Source organism: Dermacentor silvarum, chromosome 7 (genome assembly GCF_013339745.2).
Source record: "Dermacentor silvarum isolate Dsil-2018 chromosome 7, BIME_Dsil_1.4, whole genome shotgun sequence".
In the NCBI taxonomy this organism is placed as follows: domain Eukaryota; kingdom Metazoa; phylum Arthropoda; class Arachnida; order Ixodida; family Ixodidae; genus Dermacentor; species Dermacentor silvarum.
Window position 1 is genome coordinate 100379751 of NC_051160.1, and position 19357 is coordinate 100399107.

General features: G+C 44.9%; 1 protein-coding gene across 1 annotated transcript; it reads right to left on the minus strand.

Moving 5' to 3' along the window:
* Window positions 1-207: 207 nt before the first annotated feature.
* Window positions 208-12552, minus strand: LOC119458311 (uncharacterized). The gene is made up of 5 exons (XM_037720145.2): window positions 12301-12552; window positions 10561-10616; window positions 4951-5142; window positions 2642-2680; window positions 208-359 (listed from the first exon to the last, which is right to left on the minus strand). The coding sequence occupies exons 1-4, from the start codon at window positions 12335-12337 to the stop codon at window positions 2654-2656; spliced, it is 312 nt and encodes a 103-aa protein (XP_037576073.1). The 5' UTR covers window positions 12338-12552; the 3' UTR covers window positions 208-359; window positions 2642-2653.
* Window positions 12553-19357: the final 6805 nt, after the last annotated feature.

Genomic DNA, 19357 nt, shown 5'->3' on the forward strand with positions numbered 1-19357 from the left:
CTCGGCCGGAGTGAGTTGCGCTGCCAAACGCCAGGGCGTGGGCCACCTTGATTTGGCTTACATTCTTGACGTTAAGGCCACCTCGGGGTCTAACGATGATTCTATAGTGCTCCCTCGGTAGGCGGGGGAGTCGCGATGCGACGGTGACGCGCTTCTTCACGCTGGCCAGAGTGCCACTACAAAACAAAATATTGAGCACTACAAAACAAAATATTTTGGCCAAGTTTATTGCAGCTCAAGACAGAAAAAGGAACATCATGAACAGGTTTTCTATTTTCGGCGGATCGGAGATGAACACATCATTGTCCTAGAAATTCAGTATCATCCATCTGCAATCAGTTGCGATGCAGTTTCAACATCTGAAAAAAAAAAACAAGAAAACAGGTGCAGTATATATTTTATTAGAGCCTTTCGCTATGCCTCTTCCACTCCCTGGAGTTTCCCTACGTCAGAACAGAGGGCTGTTCAAAAGCAGCAGGACAGCGCCACACCGATTGGGCAACAAATATGCAGGTGTACATCAAAAGTATTTTTTTTTTCTTTCGGGAGCAGATAGCATTAAGTTCGCTTAAAACACAAACACAATTTTCGGAGGACACGCCCGTGGAGAAAAAGTGCACGTGAAAGCGAGATGAAATGGCCACAATACTTTATAACCATATAAGCTTCGATTTTCTGTTCGACTCGGCATTTCCCCCACTTTCTCCTACCAAAGCTAAACGCCATTGGTGACAAGGTTCTTAGTTTCGTCTTTCCATCTTATTATTGTGCTTCTTATTATGTTTTATTAAGATTCTCACCACTCAATATGCGGCTTCAAACAATTTACGCTACAGGCTAAACCTCTAACCGCAGAGGTACACTTTTAGAGAATCTGCTTAAGATCGGTCATTGAGTCTTTGAAATTATATTGTTTTTCAATGCGTTGATTTTCCGTTTTCTTTAATTTTGTAGACAGTTGGCACATATATATTATTATTCTTGGTCTGCAAAGGTTGTCGCTTTTGTAAAATCAATTCTTTAGGCTCTTTCATGTCACCCAAAAAATAAAAAGAAATATACCAGAACTCAAAGATTTTGTGTATGCATGGTAATGTGAAGCATTTTCTCTGTGATCCATGTAATAAAACATCTTAAATTTTGATGTGTGCATAGTTCACATTCGCTGCTGGGCCCCGCTAATTGGGGCGATGAAACACGGACTCCCGCATTGCCTTTGAGTACGGCTTTATAAGCATGATTATAACCTCGGTATACCCCACTCCATGTTTAGTAGAACACATGACGTGAACTCGAATACAATGCATTCACGCATGCAAACGTTATGAGAACGAGGAAGTACTCCAGACATGCAGGTGGCGCTTGAGTAGAAGCATCATTTGCGGTGAACGAGAAAGTACCCGGAAGAGAACGCTTCACGTCAATCTCGAACGCCTGCATAGAACTCATTTTACTGGCGCTGCGCGGAGGCAGCGATTGGGTTAAGGATGGTTCATGATTACACAAATATACTTAAATGCATTGGACATAGGTACACTCATGGAGGCTCCCTGGATTAAGAGTACGCAACCTGGAGTACATAGCACGACAGATAACTGTAGACAACGCGTGAAAAGACTGGCCTCTACAGTGTCTTGTTGCCGATATGTCAAACTTCGTCAATACCAGAGACGCTTCGATGTCATACAGAATGTCAAAATAGCTATGCCGAATGGCTAGAACATCCGTCTGCTGCGCTGGGGGACATGGGACGGAAACCTATCATCACACACTCAAATATTAGACAGCATTATTATTAGGAATCTAAGAGCGTTGCTACCCGCATTAGCGAGCTACCAGTATTGATCCGCGAAATTAGATGTAGTCTTAAGAGGTTTGACATCCGTAAACCATAACCTGAAAGTTGCTTTAGGAGGTGCGTATGCGCACAACGCCCAAACATTTAGAGGTAGCTTGGTGCCCCAAAGCTCTTCCGGGTGACCGGGAAACTTACCGGGAAGAAAGATGCAGGTACCCATCGAAATGACGGCTGTCCTCTAGCGTCAGATATCACCTAATCTCTGAGTAACGCTATCCTTTCGGCCGGTCTTGAGTCATTCGACTACCTTGGTACCAGGAATCTCGGTATAAGTTAAGATTAAGCACGAAAACAGCAAATAACAAAGTATAAATTATTAACATATTGAGTTCTTATGAAATGTAAGAAAAAATGTGAACTCATGCGCCGCGAGGTATTGCTTTTTAATAACGCGTCATAGGCATCCTCAAAATAGGTGTTATAATCCAAGTTAGAATAATATAAATACCATACGGACACACACAGACTAAAGATGTTATCAGTGAAGCCGTGTGCTCGTCACCTTTTTTGCCGATTGCGCACAAAATGCGATTAACGGCACTCCTTGCCACCGAAGAGTTTTGCTTTTACTTTAACATCGCATTCAGCAACTTGGAATCCATATATATGAACCTACTTTGAAGACGCGGGGTTAACATTATTCAATTCTTTTGGAGTGTCACGAAACACGCTATGCGCTCGGGCACGCCGGGTTGGCTTTGATGTAACCCAATACGGCATTTCTCTAGGTGTAACATTTATTTTCCACTTCTGACCTTAATACAGATTCGGAAATATTCTCACCTCCAGAATTCTTTACAGCGTATCCCACTTGACTTTTGTCTGGAAAAGAGGTTCACAGAAAATTATTATCGGAGGGCCCAAATATGCATTTGGATTCCCTTAGCACGGATAAAACACGCCACACCTAAGTAAACAACTGCATACCAGCTGAGGTATAAATTTAAGTGACCCCGTGCAGTTACAGATGATGACTGTCCTTAGAAGCCATATCTTTCTTTATGCTTATGCGTCTATTTTTTTCCATGATTACAACACCGATATTTTGCGGCCAAATCTATGTTGCTTCGTGTGCAATAAAACTCGTTTATTAGATCAGTAGTCGCAACATTAAAGTTGGGTCCTGCATTCTACGTTTAGCATTGCTGTTTTACTGAGAAAACTGCTTGATCCGTCGAGCTCTCTATCATCGGTACAGCGTTTTCTAATAACTAGTTCCTACCAGGCTGTCGCGAAGCGCGGCTAAGGCTAAGCCAGCAAACTCACATGCTCACACTGGTCCTTCCTTACACAGGACAAAGCGTTTTCGCCAGACGAAGCCATGCCAGGATCTTACACAGTACCACGAAGCCCACACTCAGCTTCTTCCATGTAACGCTCATGCTATTTGGTTAAGCAGAATGTGACGTTGCCTTAATATGATAGATTTCCATATGCAACATGGTCGTTTCTTGCATGGGCTCAGTCATCAGTCGTCAGAGAAAGAAGTTATCAAAGCTAGAGTGCTTTAACTTTGATATTGCCTCCGCGTAATCTAGGACGATCGTCGGGGGTGCGTTTAGATAGAAAAAAACTGATAAGAATAGGAAGTTATTGTAAGAAGTTCTTTCGCTTATTAACGTCAACTAGTGTTTCAGTCTTCTCCAGCCGCGAGGTTGTTTTTGTTGTTGTTTATAAAATGATGAGCAAGAAGGATAATAGGCAAGCGAAAGGCTGCTTATTCGATTCATCAAAAGTAAACTCCAGCGATCGGGAATTTACGGCATAGACAAAACAAACACAGAAAATTTAATACTCTTTTTCTTGAGCTGCACAGTCGCGCGAGTGAAGCAGTGCTCAGTTGGTGTGTTACTCTCCTGCGCCTTGAGCCGTTTCGATGTTTTCGTGAATTTGTGTGCGCCAATGAGTGTCTGAATAGTTACAATCCGTGAACTACCATGAACGATAGAGAATGTGTTCTGGTATGCGTTGCTAAAGACGTGCAAGTCCAAGTCACTGATATGACGACGGGCTCAGCTAGTTGCTGGGCTTTCACCTGTCCATATCAGGAATGATACTGAAGGGAACCGAACGTGCAACATCTCAATTTTACTCTGTACATGAGATGAAGGTAAGTGAAACTATATAGCGCCATTGACTTTCCGTGAAAGATCAAAAATACGTAGGAACTGATGCGCGTGTAACCTTAAACGGACAGGCTTCAGAGACACGTCCGTCAGGGCCACGACGATGTTTAATTTAACGCTGACACCTAAAGAGAGTGTGAAATCAAGCCTCAAATCATCGCTTATGCGGTAAATATCCAAGTTTAATTCCATGTGAAGCTGCGAAGTTAGACGGGAAGAAGAAATGCTCGTATAGAGATCACAGTATGCGGCGCAGGCGTCTGCATTCCTTCTGTTCTCCGTCACGGTGAACTCAGTTTTCATTTCGGGCTGACTGCAACAGTGTTCCGGTGTTTACTTTCAGACTTATCTACTCTGCTCCGAAGAGTTATGCCTTAGGAGTGCTCAATTATACACACGTAAATACACGAAAAATAGAAATTCTTTTGCTCAGTCTCTGCTCCATGTAAGTTATTGAGACCTGTTCCATTTAAAAGAAAAGGTCGAAATCTAGTGACTGTAGCAAGGACATTTACGATGACGACCACCAACCTTTTTTGAAACATTTTTTTTTCAAAATTTCAAACATGAGAAAGTTGATTATCAAGTTTCGAACTTCATAACTCCGCAATGATGATTCATTCCAAGAAAGTGTGCCTTACCAACACACTGATCACAATGTCTGAATTGCAGTGTGTGCATTAAAGTATAATTGGTTAAAAACATAGCAGGGGAAAATTTTGTTAAACTGTCAAATATGCCTCTATATTGTGCAAAAAATGCCGGTCTCTTCGAGCATCCAGTTCAAGGACACAAATGCTGTTTTCTACCACAAGCCGCTATAAACAATTTTGTATATCCTAAAAAAATACGACGCCTGATATTTTTTAACCGTGCGCCGTGAGTTAATAGCATATTGTAGAGAAAGCAAATTGCCATCAACAAAGCCAAGCAGCTGCCGTCAGCCCTTTTTTTTTCAAAACTTACCGGAGCCAGTCTAAGGTCGATCGGCGGGTACACGAGGTAAATTCCTTTCCATGGACCCTTCGGCAATGTGATGGTAGGGATGGGGCCGGGAGCTTGAGGGAAGCTAAAGCTAGGTGGTTTTCCTAGCGCCTGCTTCGGTGGGGAGACGGCGTCACCACCCTTTTTTGCAGTCAAAGGCACGACCAGTTTCTTCTGCGGTGAGAAGTGAAGTATATATTAGGAGTACGTGGTGTGAAAAAAGGGGACCTCATAGAATAGCCAGGCAGACATGTAGGTGAGTTGGAATGGTTCCATGGTAAAAGGAGGGTAGCGCGTAAAGATACCGAGGGGAAAGAAATGACACCGTAAGCCCTTGTGTTGTCCTTTCTTTTCTCTCATTATCCTTTAGCGGTACTCTCATGTTAGCATGGAGCTCATTGGGCATCAAAGGCGGAAAGGGTGACTCCAGGAGTGCCTTCTAACCAGCTACTCAACGCCAGGCTGTTATTCCCGGCTTTGTCAAATAGCGCCTTAATGTGGAATTCGACTATTCAACTTTCAGTAGAAGAATATCTCGCACAAGCCGTAGAATTGTGGAAGACTATTCCTTAGACGATGGCATAAAAGCCGACTTCATAGAATTGAGCTTCTGCAACCATTTCCTAACCATTCTAGAATGACAAAGAGAGCGAGAGAAATTTGTTTAATGAAAAGCACAGTAATAAGCCAGGCTATTTGCGCCAGGATGCTACTAAGGAGGAAATAAAAGGCCCTAGAAGTGGCAGAAAAACAAGGGGGGGGGGGGGGGCAATGTGCAGGTCCTGTGATTTTATCAGCAGCAGAATCTGAGTCTGAGACGATGAAGGGAGGCAATTGTGTGAGTCATTGTTTAGAGAGCAAACCTATTTATCAATTATACAAACAGCGGCCGAACCGATCAGGCGATGACTGTCGACTTAGCATTGAATAAATATAGCGACACAACGTATTGCCACAGTCGAAACGAGTTATGTATGAGGCCTGTACTGCAGCAAGATTACCATTCGCGCTTTGCAAACAATACTCGGCGCCATCTCGAGCCGCCGCCATAAAATTTGCGTGTAGCCTCCAAAATGAATGGTGCGCCGGTGCGTCCAAACGCTGAGAAGCTCGCTATGGTTAAAACGGGCTGCTCTTTCGCATTTCCTACCGGAATCGCTGCTCCACCTAGTGGCAATACCGAGAAGTCGTACGTGTGGCCTGAGATGCGATGCGAACGCTGAGAATTGTTCCCTCGCTTGCCACACAACCAGTGGCACATAATGCTCGGTGTCCCAATTTGGCGAGAGGTTCATTGAGGAGAGGCACCTATGCAGTGCATTGCCGGCACAGCTCGTTAAAGCATTGGCGTGAAAGACGTTAATTCAAAATCGGCACATACCCTGTGCATTTGCGGCGCAGCCTCCTAATGCCTCGGCTTGCAGTCCTTTAAGAACCCTTGGGACGTGGGTTCGATTACACTCAGCATCGGAGAAATTTAAATGTTCTTTTTCTTCATGGTAAAGCGGAACATCCCCATTGGCACATGGCTAGTTACGCAAATTGTTGTCGGAGTCGTTCACGAAAGATCGGCACACACCTACTTGCACATTCCCAGTGACCCAAGTTCGCATAGAAGGGGTTCATTTAAGACCAGCACAGACCATGTGACGTTAAAGAATTTCTAGACAGTCACGTACCTACAGTGGCCCATGCCGGCGTGAAATAGGTTCGTTGTAGAGCGGCAGGTATGTACAGATTACCACATGCATACTCCATGACCCAAGATAATCCGATCGTTGGTTTCAAACCCTCTTACCTCAGCTAAGCCTTCCAATGCGCTACCAATTTGACCGCGTACTACTCAGTCAACCAAGTGGGCAGTAAAACGATTAAACACAAAATTAGATGATTAGATAGACAAAAGCAAGCATAGATACCGTTCACTGAGTAGCGCTTCGCCAAAGATGAAGCCTCACTTTTTGCAAGAGCCGCTCTTATAAATTTGATGTGAACGTGGCCTTTGCGGGCAGCCTCGTACACTTTTTCAATACCTATTATACCGAAATGTCCCGGAAGCCACTGAAATGCCATCGCATGTTTGGCGTTAGATGCAAAGTGGTGTAGGTATCCTTTGCTGTAGACCAAAATGTAATTGCTTCATCTAGTGCTCTTCGTGCAAAGGCTTTTCAATGCTGCTTTCGACTCCGTGAAAATTGTCCGTTGCTGTTGAAGTTGCCGTAGTACCCATTTCATCGCCCGTTTCATCGCATACAGCTGATATGATGCATGCGTCACCCTTTCTAAAGGCCATGGACATGCCTGGCCTGTCGAAGGAATGAAAAGATCACAGGCAGAGCTATCTCTCGAATGCGCAGACGTGGCAGCCTCCATGGAGAGAGCGGTAGTGGCATGATCTATGTCGCCTTTTTGAGGATGGTAAGTAGAATTTCGCAAACATCTTGCCTGAATTCGGAATGATTTGCGTTTGAATGATACTCGAGAAATTCTTCTTCGTTTGAACGACGTGCCTTATCTGTATGCGGGTCCATTCCTTCATTCGTAACAGGAACGCTGTGACAGACACGCGGGCAATTGTTACGTGTCACTCCCAAGCTATTCTTGTTAGTTGGGGACAGTCAGTGCAGGATATAAAGGCTATAGCGCAAGAGGCCATTACTTTAAGTACTATGAAGCATCACCATCGACCAGAAGCCGCTACCCTACTGGGAGGATTCCATAATGTGAAAATATGACGGTAGTTGACACTGCCTTAAATAGATGTATTGGCGCAAAACGCACTGGCATACACTCATAAGTGCCTTGTTTGCCGCGATTGACTGCTTAATCCAGCTATGTAGTCGTAAGCTAGCCAAGCGCCTAAAGGAAAAGTCAAAGCCGAAATGTTCAAAGCGTTTGCCGAGGCATATAAAATAGGTTATCATGTCATTGCCATGATAGAGAATGGAAAAGTGTAGCAGTAAAGATAACCATGAGAAGCCTTCAGATAAGGCTCAAGTGTGTTGTTATAATACTTTTTTCCTTTGTTCAGATTTCCGTTTTAGAAACTAAACATCATGTCCTGCGTTTCACTCTTGTTAAGAACTCTACAACGAAACGTGATAATCACCACGCTCGACAACCTTCAGAACCGTTCGCCTACGGAAAACCAAATTCTTGGGCCCTGTTTACTGGCGACATCCACCCGAGTTCCTCTTGGAGTGCTATTGTGCGTTGTAATGAAATTAGCATTCTTTGTCTCCTTCGGGCGATTTCATCTATCTATCTATATATCTATATATCTATCTATCTAGTAAAGTGATTATCATTCATTGCATCCTTCAAGCATTTTGTGTATGTCTATCTATCTATCTCTGCAGTGGCTTACGCCAACGCAGTGACCCAAGTTGTCTAGCAGCTTTGTACACTAAATAGGTGCTCGTCGTTGTTATTTGTGACGCCATCATGGTCCTTCCAGCTTCGTCCTGTAATTTTCGTCATAGCGGCGTGGGCAAGCCTTTCAACGCCGGCCATAGTGGCCCAAGTTATTAAATACCTTGCGCCACTAGGTCAGTGCACGTAGTCGTGATGCTGTCGTAATTCTTGCATGGTCGTCCTTTAAGTATTGTCATCTGACTCTCGTTATGCCGTAGTCGTCACACCATTGTCGTTATACAGTAGTCGTGATACAGTAGTCTTCAATACATCGTCGTTATCCACTTTTTGTTATCCCGCCGTATACCATCACCGTCATTGCGTCATCGGTAGAAAGTTGCTCGCGTGAATCCATTTTCATACTGTCGTCGTCATGCGGTCGTAGGTGCCATTTTCATCATACAGCTGTCGTGATATCGGTATGGCCGTTGTATTGCCGTCACCTGAGCTTCGGCTTTCGACCTTCGTCATTGCGGCCTCGTCACGCCATCTTCGTCATAAAGTGTACGTAATACGGTGGTTGTGACGCCATCATCGACATACAATCGTCGTCATCCAATTGTCTTCCTATACCATTGTAATGTCGTCAACGTCATACCGTCGTCGTGAAGCGTTCCTTCACATACCGTCGTCGTGACGCCGGCCTGGTCGTTGCATCATCGTCATTCTTATTTCGTCATCCCACTCTCCTGATGCTGTCACAGTCGTCATCATAGCATCGTCGTCACACTTTCGTATTACCATCTGCATCACATCTGAAACGTCATCCCTTTATGATCATGCTTTTCTTCTTCACACTGCCTCCGTCGTTCGAGCCACGTTAGCGAAATCATGGTGGCATCATTCAATCGTGATTACGCCGCAGTTCCCATGCCATCGTCGTCCTTGCATCATCTTCAGACAGTTGCTGTCACGCATCCGTTGTCATGCCGCCATCTTCATGTCATCATGGCCGTGTCGTCGTTTTCAGTCCGATACATCTTCTGGCTGTCATCATACGTCGCCATCCGACTTCCCTCACGCCATCGTTAAACCATCATCATAATTTTAGATTCATCAGCGCATCGTCGCCATGGTGCTATCATTACACCGTCTTTCTCTTCCTCTGACGTCATTTCTTCTTCGTCATTGCATCGCCGTCACTTCGTCGTCGTCATACAGTCTTCATCATGCCGTCATGCTCATCGATTACCTCGGCAACCGAGCGCTACACAAAAGTGACACGATACTAGAGGCAATGTCCGTCGCATATACCCAAAGCTGCGGAAATCTCACAACGAGCACCACACATTTCAAGTAAACGTGACTTCAGCAATTCGGTGTGTCATACAATGCTTGACTGCTAGTCGCATTACGGTCGACAATCATTGTGAAATAGCTTCTGTCGGGTTTTTTTAATGCGTAAGCATTCTTTGGCGAGTACCCCTGCAAAATATGTCCGTCCCGTGACGCCTTATATCTGTAAATTGAATGCATAATTGGTTGATTTAACAGATGTAATTGCTATAATAACGTAATGCTAGATGAGTGGTAGCGTTAGAAAAAAAAGTCGCATGGTGACGTCAGTGTCGCCGTGTCACGGTCATGACAAAAAAAAGGAAATAGATAAAAGAAAAAAAAACATAGCTGTGGTGTGGCGAAAAAAATACGGTTGTGACACCGTTTCGGCTCACTTGATACGATCGCTTTGAAGGTATAGGATAGGTCGAGATGTGTTCCTTCACCGACACCAGGGAAAGGTGAAACTACGTAAGGTTGGTGAAACGGAAAGCGGCGTAAGCACGCCGAATGGCAACGGGCATATCGGTGTCGCAAATAGGGAAACAGCGACAGGAACTAGAACATGAAGCAGATGAGAGGCGGTTTGCAGAAGCAGGTTTGAAACGACGTTATTGAGCGATGCTCAATAAAGGTCCCGCCAAGTCCATTCAAGAAGAGAACATGGAATTACACCACGAACGGAGGGCTCAGCTTCGTCAAGACGAGGAAGAACAGCGTAGCGAAGTGGCCTGTGCAATGCTTTAAGGCGGACTTCACACAACGCAAGAACATTAACGAGACAGTCACAGCGAAGGAGAAGCAGGTTGTCAGCCTCCAAAGGGGTGGGTGGCTGCGTATGATTAGTAAAATGCCGCTTGCGTGTAAATGATAACATATTAGGGTAGCCGAGCAGCTCACCTTTTCTTCAACCACTTTTCCGTAGGCTTTATCTGCTACTACCGCAAGCACGATCACTGAAATACACATATATAGCATTATTAAACTGCAGTCAGCACATAGGTTAATGTACCAAAATCGCTAACTACTTTTACTTCGCCACTTTCAGAACACTTCAATGTGAGATATATGCCTTTAATTTAGCACATTTGCAGTGTGGTTCACAGATATGCCGAACGCAAGTGTGTATCACTTGGTGAACACAGGGTAAATTAACAGGCAAACATTTATTCGCTAGAGTGGTGGAGTGTTGAACAAAGGAAAGTTTACCGGCAGGGAGCCACTGTTAATATTGGGTTTGCGCGATAAGCAGCCGCGGTGTACGGCGATTAGGGCATCTGCCCAATGTAGGCGTGTTTGGTTGTATTTAATGACAGATGCCTTCATTCTTAATCACGAAGCTAGTGAACTTGTATTAGAGTCCGTCTCTTTAATATAAAAAAATTACAGCGCTAATTACCTTACGCCCACCTTGCACAGTGCCACACTCTTACCGAATCTCGATGTTTGTTTAGGGACGCAGAGTTCTTACATTAGCTCTTTTCCGTAGATTGCGCCGGCGCTTCCCGAACTTTTAATTCTTCCTACATTGGTATTGCCACAATATCAGGCGTTTTAGCACAACAGCTTTAACAATTGAACTTAGGAGGTGCTGAAGTCTGGGAGGCAATCGTGCAGTATACGAAGAAAGATTTGGGTTTTTTTTGTCAGTTCTCCACAATATATCAAGTGATTATAACCGACAGCGTAGGTAAACAACTTATTGGCGTCTCCGCGCTCTCTAGTATGCTATCAATGAGTGTATCCATTCCTTAGGTTGACCTTCCTGCGGCTTTTGCAGCATAAGTTCTCTTTGCTTAAGAACACATGCCTGCTCGGCCTGTCATGTGCCCAAACTCTAGCTTGGCCTCAGCACGCATCATTTACTATAGGCATTGTAATAATTATGCCCATTCAGTACGAGCCAAGCGCATGCGGCGCCGCCTTCCTGATTGTTGAATAACTTCGACGGAGTCCGTGTTTGTAAAAATTTATTTTAGTCTGGAATTGTTCGCAAACTGGGATGTCAGCTGATGATGATGTTAGACAACTTATTAGAGTAGGTGACCGGTCAATTACAGACAGCTGTTATGAACGAATATCTTTTTCAGTTCGACTGCAGATATTCAAAAGGTACAAAGTGTTGAACGCAAAACTTTTATTTAGTGGAACCGTGATTAGCTTCACACTGTTGTGCATTGGTTCATGAAGTTCTATGCACAGTTTTGTGCACAGAAGTAACGGCCTGTAGTTGTAGCTTCTGTGTCGCAAAGAGCAGCGTAGATTTAACCAATGTTTGGAGCAAAGAAACCTATACGAACCAGCGGAGCTGTATATTCAGCCATGTAATTTCATTAATTAAGCCATATGACACTGATCTTACTACTTCTGCTTGTAATGATGTATTGCTTGAAACTACCTGATTATCTTCTGTCAGCGAAATATTCACCTAACGTAAGCCCTGGAAGAGTGAGTAAAATAAATTCGAGATTTTAATCTTTACGCATGCTTGCGGGAAAATGTTGGTCCAAATAAATGGAGAATACATTTTTTTTCTGGAAAAGAGTGCTTTATGGCACCATTTATGTTAACATCAGTGCACCATCTTCTTGTAGGGAGCTATCAAAATGAAATGAAAGCCACGCCCATGCGAAGACTTACCACAAGCGACCAGCCCCACAGTTCTAGGGTACCCCATATTCACCAACCTCTCCAGCGTCCACTACTGCCTTACGCTCTTAAATAAGATTTCGAACAAACACGCAAAGCACAAGGCTTGACGAAAATGTAAGCTGTCCTACGCGAAATCCGCGAGGGCAAGTTACGTTCCGTGAAGATCAACTGCTTATATTTTGCGCTTGTAATTTGCCATCAGCATCGGACCCCTCAAACCTACGAAATAAAGAAACGTGGCCATTCAACTTGAAGATTCTCGAACAATAACGCGAGGTGAGGCGGGAACCACTTCGCATACGAGTATTATTTGCCTTTTAGGTTATTACTTCAAATAAGTGCGTTTTCCACCGTTCTGTGTTATAGAAAAGAAAATATATATTCTGGCAGGAATAGAGGAATTCTAGGAAATATTGCGGAAAACAATGCAGAGCAAATGATGATCAAAAAAAGTTTGTCACTAAGGAAACAATGGTGCACCTGCGAGCTTCTAGAGCGCGCGAAAAAGAGCGACCCTTATAAGAGAAATCCCGTGGCTCATTTCTTCCAAAAAAATGTGAGCGCTTGTTCTTTAGGTCTTGAAATACCAATGGATATGGATAGCACAATAAAAATATAAAGAGACTCAAAAGTCATAAGGGTAAAAAAAACTGTACAGGTGGTCTCTCCAAGGCGATGAGCCAATAATGTCGAAACAAAATCAATATACGTCTTCTTGGACAGAAGTGTGGACAACTGGAGAATGTCTGCTGCTGTCTCCTCGTCCTACAGTGACAAGTTGATCAGATGACATGTCAAAAGCTGTTGACAACTAAAAGTTCATTTTATCAAGAGAACCGCTTTATTTAAACAATGCCTGGGTCACAGAAAATAAAATCACTACTGCAGCTCTAGGAAGCGCAGCACGTACGTTTTATCACTCGCTCCAATGAAAGATTGGTTAAGTATAGATCGATACCGCATCCAACGACTGGGCTAAGTCAACTGTTTATCTCTATCTCGATTAGTGGAGGAAAGGCACCGCTTTTACCAAACCAGAATTGCAGCTTTGAAGCACAAGATGCTCATGGCCTGAAATAAAGCGCGTAGAATGCGAAAAAGCGATGTTTTCTCAGCATAATTCTCTCAGAATCTCGTGATAATGGTAAGAAACAGACAATTTGTGAACCTAGTTTGCCGTACTGTGTTGCGGTTGCCCAAGGTTTCATAGCTTACTTCCGTAGCTGTCTGATAACTTGTTCTCGCTGTCAGTGCTTCGCGTTCATGCGAAACTGCAACTTTTTATTTTGTATTGTTGATTCACACAAGCGCAGAAATATCTTGTTTTTCAAAATTTTTTGCACGCTTGTTTTTCTTTGGGCGAGTGACCATCAACAGAGCAAATGTTAAGCGTGACTGATTATGCTCTTGGCTTCGTTTCAGTCAATGTACTTCCCATATGTAAAATAAGGTTGCTGACTTCCTGCTTATATTCTATTCCTCCAAAACATTCTATTTGTCTTTACACTGGAAGAGTCTGAGCGGGAATAGGGACCCCCGCCCCCCCCCCCCCCAAAAAAAAATAGGTGACCTCTAACGATTAGTGCTCTCCAGAGCACATTCACCGAGCCCAAACAGTATCATTGGATTTGTGTTTTCGCACGGCCCTAACACTAAATTCAAAAAAATAATTAAAGACCCTAATCCTTCACTTAGGTGTCTGCTAGTGGCACTCGAACCTCGGGGTTGGTGTAACCCTGGTGTAGGGTGGGAAACCAAACTCGGAGGAGTTAGCAAACGGAACTAGCGGGAAACCGCCACGCACAAGGGAGCGGGCGAGGGAGCGAAGGAGGGCGCGATGCGTAGCCCCCTAGCGGACGGCGGACGAAGCGCACCTTACGCGCCCCTCCGCCGCTGATATGAGAGCGCGTAGCGAGAGCCGGAGCGCAGCTGGCGCGCGCGAGATAGCGACGGAGCAGGTGCGTGCCGGAAGAGTAGAAGCGAGAGACGAGGGAGTGACGTCACCCCTCGGCTGTGTTAGGCACGCGTTTACTCTGTTCCAGGTGATGTGTAACTCTAAGTAACTCGTTTTATTGCCATAGCAAATATATGGACACTCCAAGCGGATTTCTGCCATCGGCGTTATCGTCGCCGTCGCCGTGAGGTTCCGTGTAAAGCCAAGGCCGATAAAATCGTCGCCGCGCACCGTATGCTGTATGTGCGCGTGAAAGCGCGCGAAGAACGCGAGCTTTCGCAGAGAGCGAATGCACGCCGGAGAGCAAACGCGAAATCTTCCGTCGTGCGAAAGGCTGTGAGGGGATGGGAGGCGACGTTTAGCTGCGGCAGCAAATGCGTATCTTGCGACCGGGCGCAAGGGGAACTGACCCCTCAATCACCCACACGAAAGGAGGAAAGCGGGAGGGCAGCGCCGGAGGGAGGGGGTGCGGCTTCTACTCTGCCAGCAACTGCGTACTTGTACTTTGCGCGGCTTCAGGCTGTTGCGCGCACCGTGTCTTGAAACAGATCTCCACATGGCTCTTGCCTTTGTACGCGCTGTACTTTCGCCGCTCAGTTTCCGTTGAAGCGATAGACCACACGAACCTTCCCTCGCTACTGCAGCAGCGATTGCTCACGCCAGGGTTTTGACAGTGGTTGTCTGCGGTCATCGAGTGTGATCTATTCATGTTTGCTTGAGCACGCTGACACCATGCTTGTTAATTCAGTTAGTAAGCGAATGTGTCCAAGTTTATGCAGCCCGTATAACTACTATTCTTAATCCGTATAGTTATCTACTAGTTTGCTACCACAATTGATGCTCCAGCTTTCGAGCAAAACTGCGACTGTTTTATTTTAATTAATAGTGAGTGGGTAGCCCTGGTTCAAGTGTGACGTCCCAGATGACGTCACTTCTGGTCTTCGAGTTTCACGGTAACCTGTACCGATGTGGTGGGTATCTAAAGTGCACGAGTGTGTGATTTGGTGTACGGCAATTAGGCTTTCCTTAATTCTTTCTAATTATTCCTTGCACTCAATTAGCTCTCTGTGGTACTAAACCTGTGCTCCGATGCCATATCTATCAACGTTCACCAGAACCGATATCTAACAGACGTATAAAAATTGAAATACATTCGGAGCTACATGACAGGTAAAGCGGAAGCTGTCATCAGCGGCCTGTTGACAACTAACGAGAGCTACAGCACAGCTATAGAACTTCTCAAAGAAAGATTCGGTCGTAAGTTGCGTATTGTTAACGACCACATGCGCCGTCTCCTAAACCTGCGTAAAAATCATTCCTGCGAAGAATTCTAAAGGCTTCAAAGGTTGCATGAAAAGTGCACACTCGCGTGAGATCCTTGCATAACCTTGGCTTCGAAGAAAATAAATTTCCAATACGTCTGAAAACTGCTATAATAGAAAATCTTCCGATCGAAATGTTACTCCGTTATACTGAGCGCAGCTTGTCTTCGACAAATACTGATGTTACTAGTGAAAGGCTAGAGAAATGTCTGTTCTTCTAGACTTCTTGAGCATTGAAGTAAAAAGCTGGGAACAGGCTGAATGATGACTTTCGACGAGGGAAGAAGCCTCAACCGCATAACGACAATCCAGTGAACAGGTTCTGCATCTCTGTTAACCGTGAAACTGACTCCAGAGAGTTGTATACTATGCGGAGACAAAAATCACTCGGTGGATGTCTTCCCAACGAAACTAACATTACACGAGAAAAAGCAGAAACTACGCAAACTAGGATGCTTCTTCCACTACAGTAGACAATTTCACAAAGTTGCGCGAAATGCAAGGGGGGACATATCACCACGATGTGCGACCCAAAATGGAAGCACAATACAGAAACGCAGACAACTGTTTCCAGCTCATCAACAGACACGCTAAACTACACCGTTCTTCTCCAGTCGCCCAAGTTTGGGCTCTGGACACTGGAAGCAAACGCCTCGTGAGAATGTTGATTGATGGTGGCAGTCAACGCAGTTTCATCACAGAAGGATTGTCTAGGAAGCTAAAAGCCACCGTGTTATCCGAAGAGCAGCTCACGATCTCGGGATTTGGAAACGTTTCAGCAACGCGGAAATATTAGCGGAGTACGAGTCAAGCTGCACAGTCAGTACGACTCAAACTCACTTGAAGTAGAGGTTGTATTAGTTCCCGAAATATGCAATGACTTGTCGGAATTTACAAAGACAAATGTACTTTAAAAGTTGAAAAGCAAAACTTACGTTTGGCTGACGTCAACGCAGTTCAGGTCTCGCCTGAGCCTGGAATTAGCGTGCTTATAGGTGCAGACTATTAGGGGCAGCTCATCAGCGGCATAATTCATCGACTGGACGACTTCTTGACCGCCGTCGAAACTATCATAGGATGGACACTTCAGGAAGTTACCAGAAGTCTACCTAAGTTCTACAAGTCGGGAACCGTAAGAAACTTCAATATGGGCTCAACGGACACCAACGTTTCCCAGCAACTGAGGTCTTTCTGGGAAGAAGAACACCTGGGACTGGCTAACCAAGAGATTCTTTCGATAGATAACGAATATGTCCTGAAGAACTTCACGGAATCAACTGTTAGAAACAATGGACGCTATCAAGTTGAACTGCCTTGGGGCAGCAATTTTTCCCAGCTTAAAGCCAACCGGGAATGTCGCGTTAAAGAGGCTGGAGTCTCTGCAGAGAAGGCTGCATCGAGAACCAGAGTTTCAGAAGGTATATGACACTGCCATTATTAGCTACTACAACAGCGACTTCGCTGAGAAGATCACAACGGACAGTACGAGTGAACATATCACGTACTATATGCCACACCGAGCAGTAGTGAGACGCGACCGAACTACGACGAAAGTACGGGTGGTATTCGACACCTCTTCTAGTGCTTCGTACTCACCATCACTCAGACACGTCTTGTGGCAAGGGCCGAATTTGAACCCCAACATCCTCGACTTACTGCTGAAGTTTCGCAGAGTCAAGAAGGGAATTTCCGCCGACATGAAAAAGCCATTCTCCAAGTGTCGCTGGCGGAACACGACCGTGACGCGTTTCGTTAATCCTGGCTTGAAGAAGGGTCTTGAAATGTAGAAGGACTGCGCATGAAAGGATTTCTTTCGGTGCCTGCAGCAGTCCTATTCTCTTTGCTGCAACTCTGCGATACCACTTCCAGCTGGTAGAAGACAAATATCTTCTAATGCCAAACTATTGAAAGACGATTTCTACGTTGATGATTTGGACATCGGAGCACAAAACAAAGAAGAAGCACAGCAAGTCGTTGATTGTTTCAGTATATTGAAAGAGGCAGGGAGGCATCTATCAAAGTGGACAAAAAATGATGGACACCTACGAAATTTTTACAATAGTAAAAGCTTAAAGGAACAGTGTGACGTAGAAAACAAAAAGAAGATTCTTGGTCTCGTTTCGGATACGGACAAAGAAATCTTAAAGCCATCAATAACGAAGATGCTTGAATCATTGAGCGCACAAAAGGTTACGAAGAGACAGATCTTAAGTTTTGCCTCACACATGTACTATCCTTTTGGATTCTTAGCGTCGTTCGTTCTGGTAGTCAAGTTATTTACACAACGGCTGTGGTTAGACAAATACACCTTGGAAGCGCCACTTGCTGAGTCCCTTCTTCTAGAGTGGACAGCTTGGACTAAAGACCTCAGAACTGTTAATCAGCTGGAACTAAAGAGACATTTTGGTCGCTCCCTCCTGGACAAGAATGTGCGGGTTACCATCTACGCCTTTAGCCCACTGGAGTACGGTGCCATGCTCTACCTTCAGATACGAGACTTCAAAAAGCCGCAACAGTTCAGCTACTGCTAGCCAAGTCGAGAGTCGCACCTCTACAAAAGACAACTGTGCCACGATTAGAACTGGTGGGAGCCCTCGTTGCAGCTCGACTAACTGAAACAGTGAAACGTGCCCCAAACCTAGAGGGCGTTGAAACAGTTATGTGGACAGACTCTATGATCGTGATTCATTGGCTACGCCATTCAGCGAAACGCTGGGAACAGTTCATAGCAAACCGAGTTGCAGAGATACTCTCTGTAACAGATTTGAACATGTGGAGACATTGTCCGGGTGATCCAAATCCAGCCGATTTACTGTCTATAGGATCCACTGCGGAGCAACTCTTACAAAGTTCGATTTGCTGGAAAGGACTAAACTTTCTCTACACTAAGACGACTTTCGACGAGCCCTGCTACACCGAGGATACAGTCGAAATAGAAGAAACTACCTGTACAGCAGCAGCAATTCAGGATACAGTTGGCCTAGAAGAGGAAACTACGTGTTTGAAAGCAGCCGCTCGAGCAGTGCTTACGATTGTAAAAATCAACGACTACAGCTCTTATAACCAACTGATGCGTATAACTGCATGGATACAGCGGTTTGCTAGAAATTGCAGGTACACAGACGCCAGAAATAATAGACCTCTAGATGCAACTGAAGTACAGAAGACTGAAATTTATTGGACACGTCGCACACAGAATAAAGCATTTGGACCAGATGTCAGGAGAATGGACATTACACTCCAGCGCTTCAGACCATATTACGACGAATTAGGGCTTCTTTGCTTGGGAGGTCGTATTCAGTTCAGCAACCTCCGAGAAAGGTCCAAGCACCCCATTCAGCTTCCTCCTTCAGAAACATTCAGGAAGTTGTTGGTCAAGAAGTAACACCAACGACCTTTACACGTTGCGGAGACCGGTACAGATGCTGTACCACCTGGAATCTGCCGAACAAGCTCCGATACTTTAGAAGGATTCCTCTTGAAAACAAGCAACCACACGCAAATTGTTCGGCAGGGAGCTGTTAAATATTATGCTCCGAAAAGAAGTGACAAGCAAGCGTGGAAACGAGCGCACGCCCTCATTTCTTTACAGCGCAGCTGTTAAGGGCTAGTGCCTCGGAAATCGTGTCCACGTGTAGAAAAAAAGCTATCATCATCAGCATTGGCTCGAGCATCATCCTCTTCTTCCGCAGCTGGCTCTTTGATGCGCCTCGATTTGCGTATGTGCCATTAGATACGCGCTCTGCACGCACTCGTCGTCGTCTGCTTA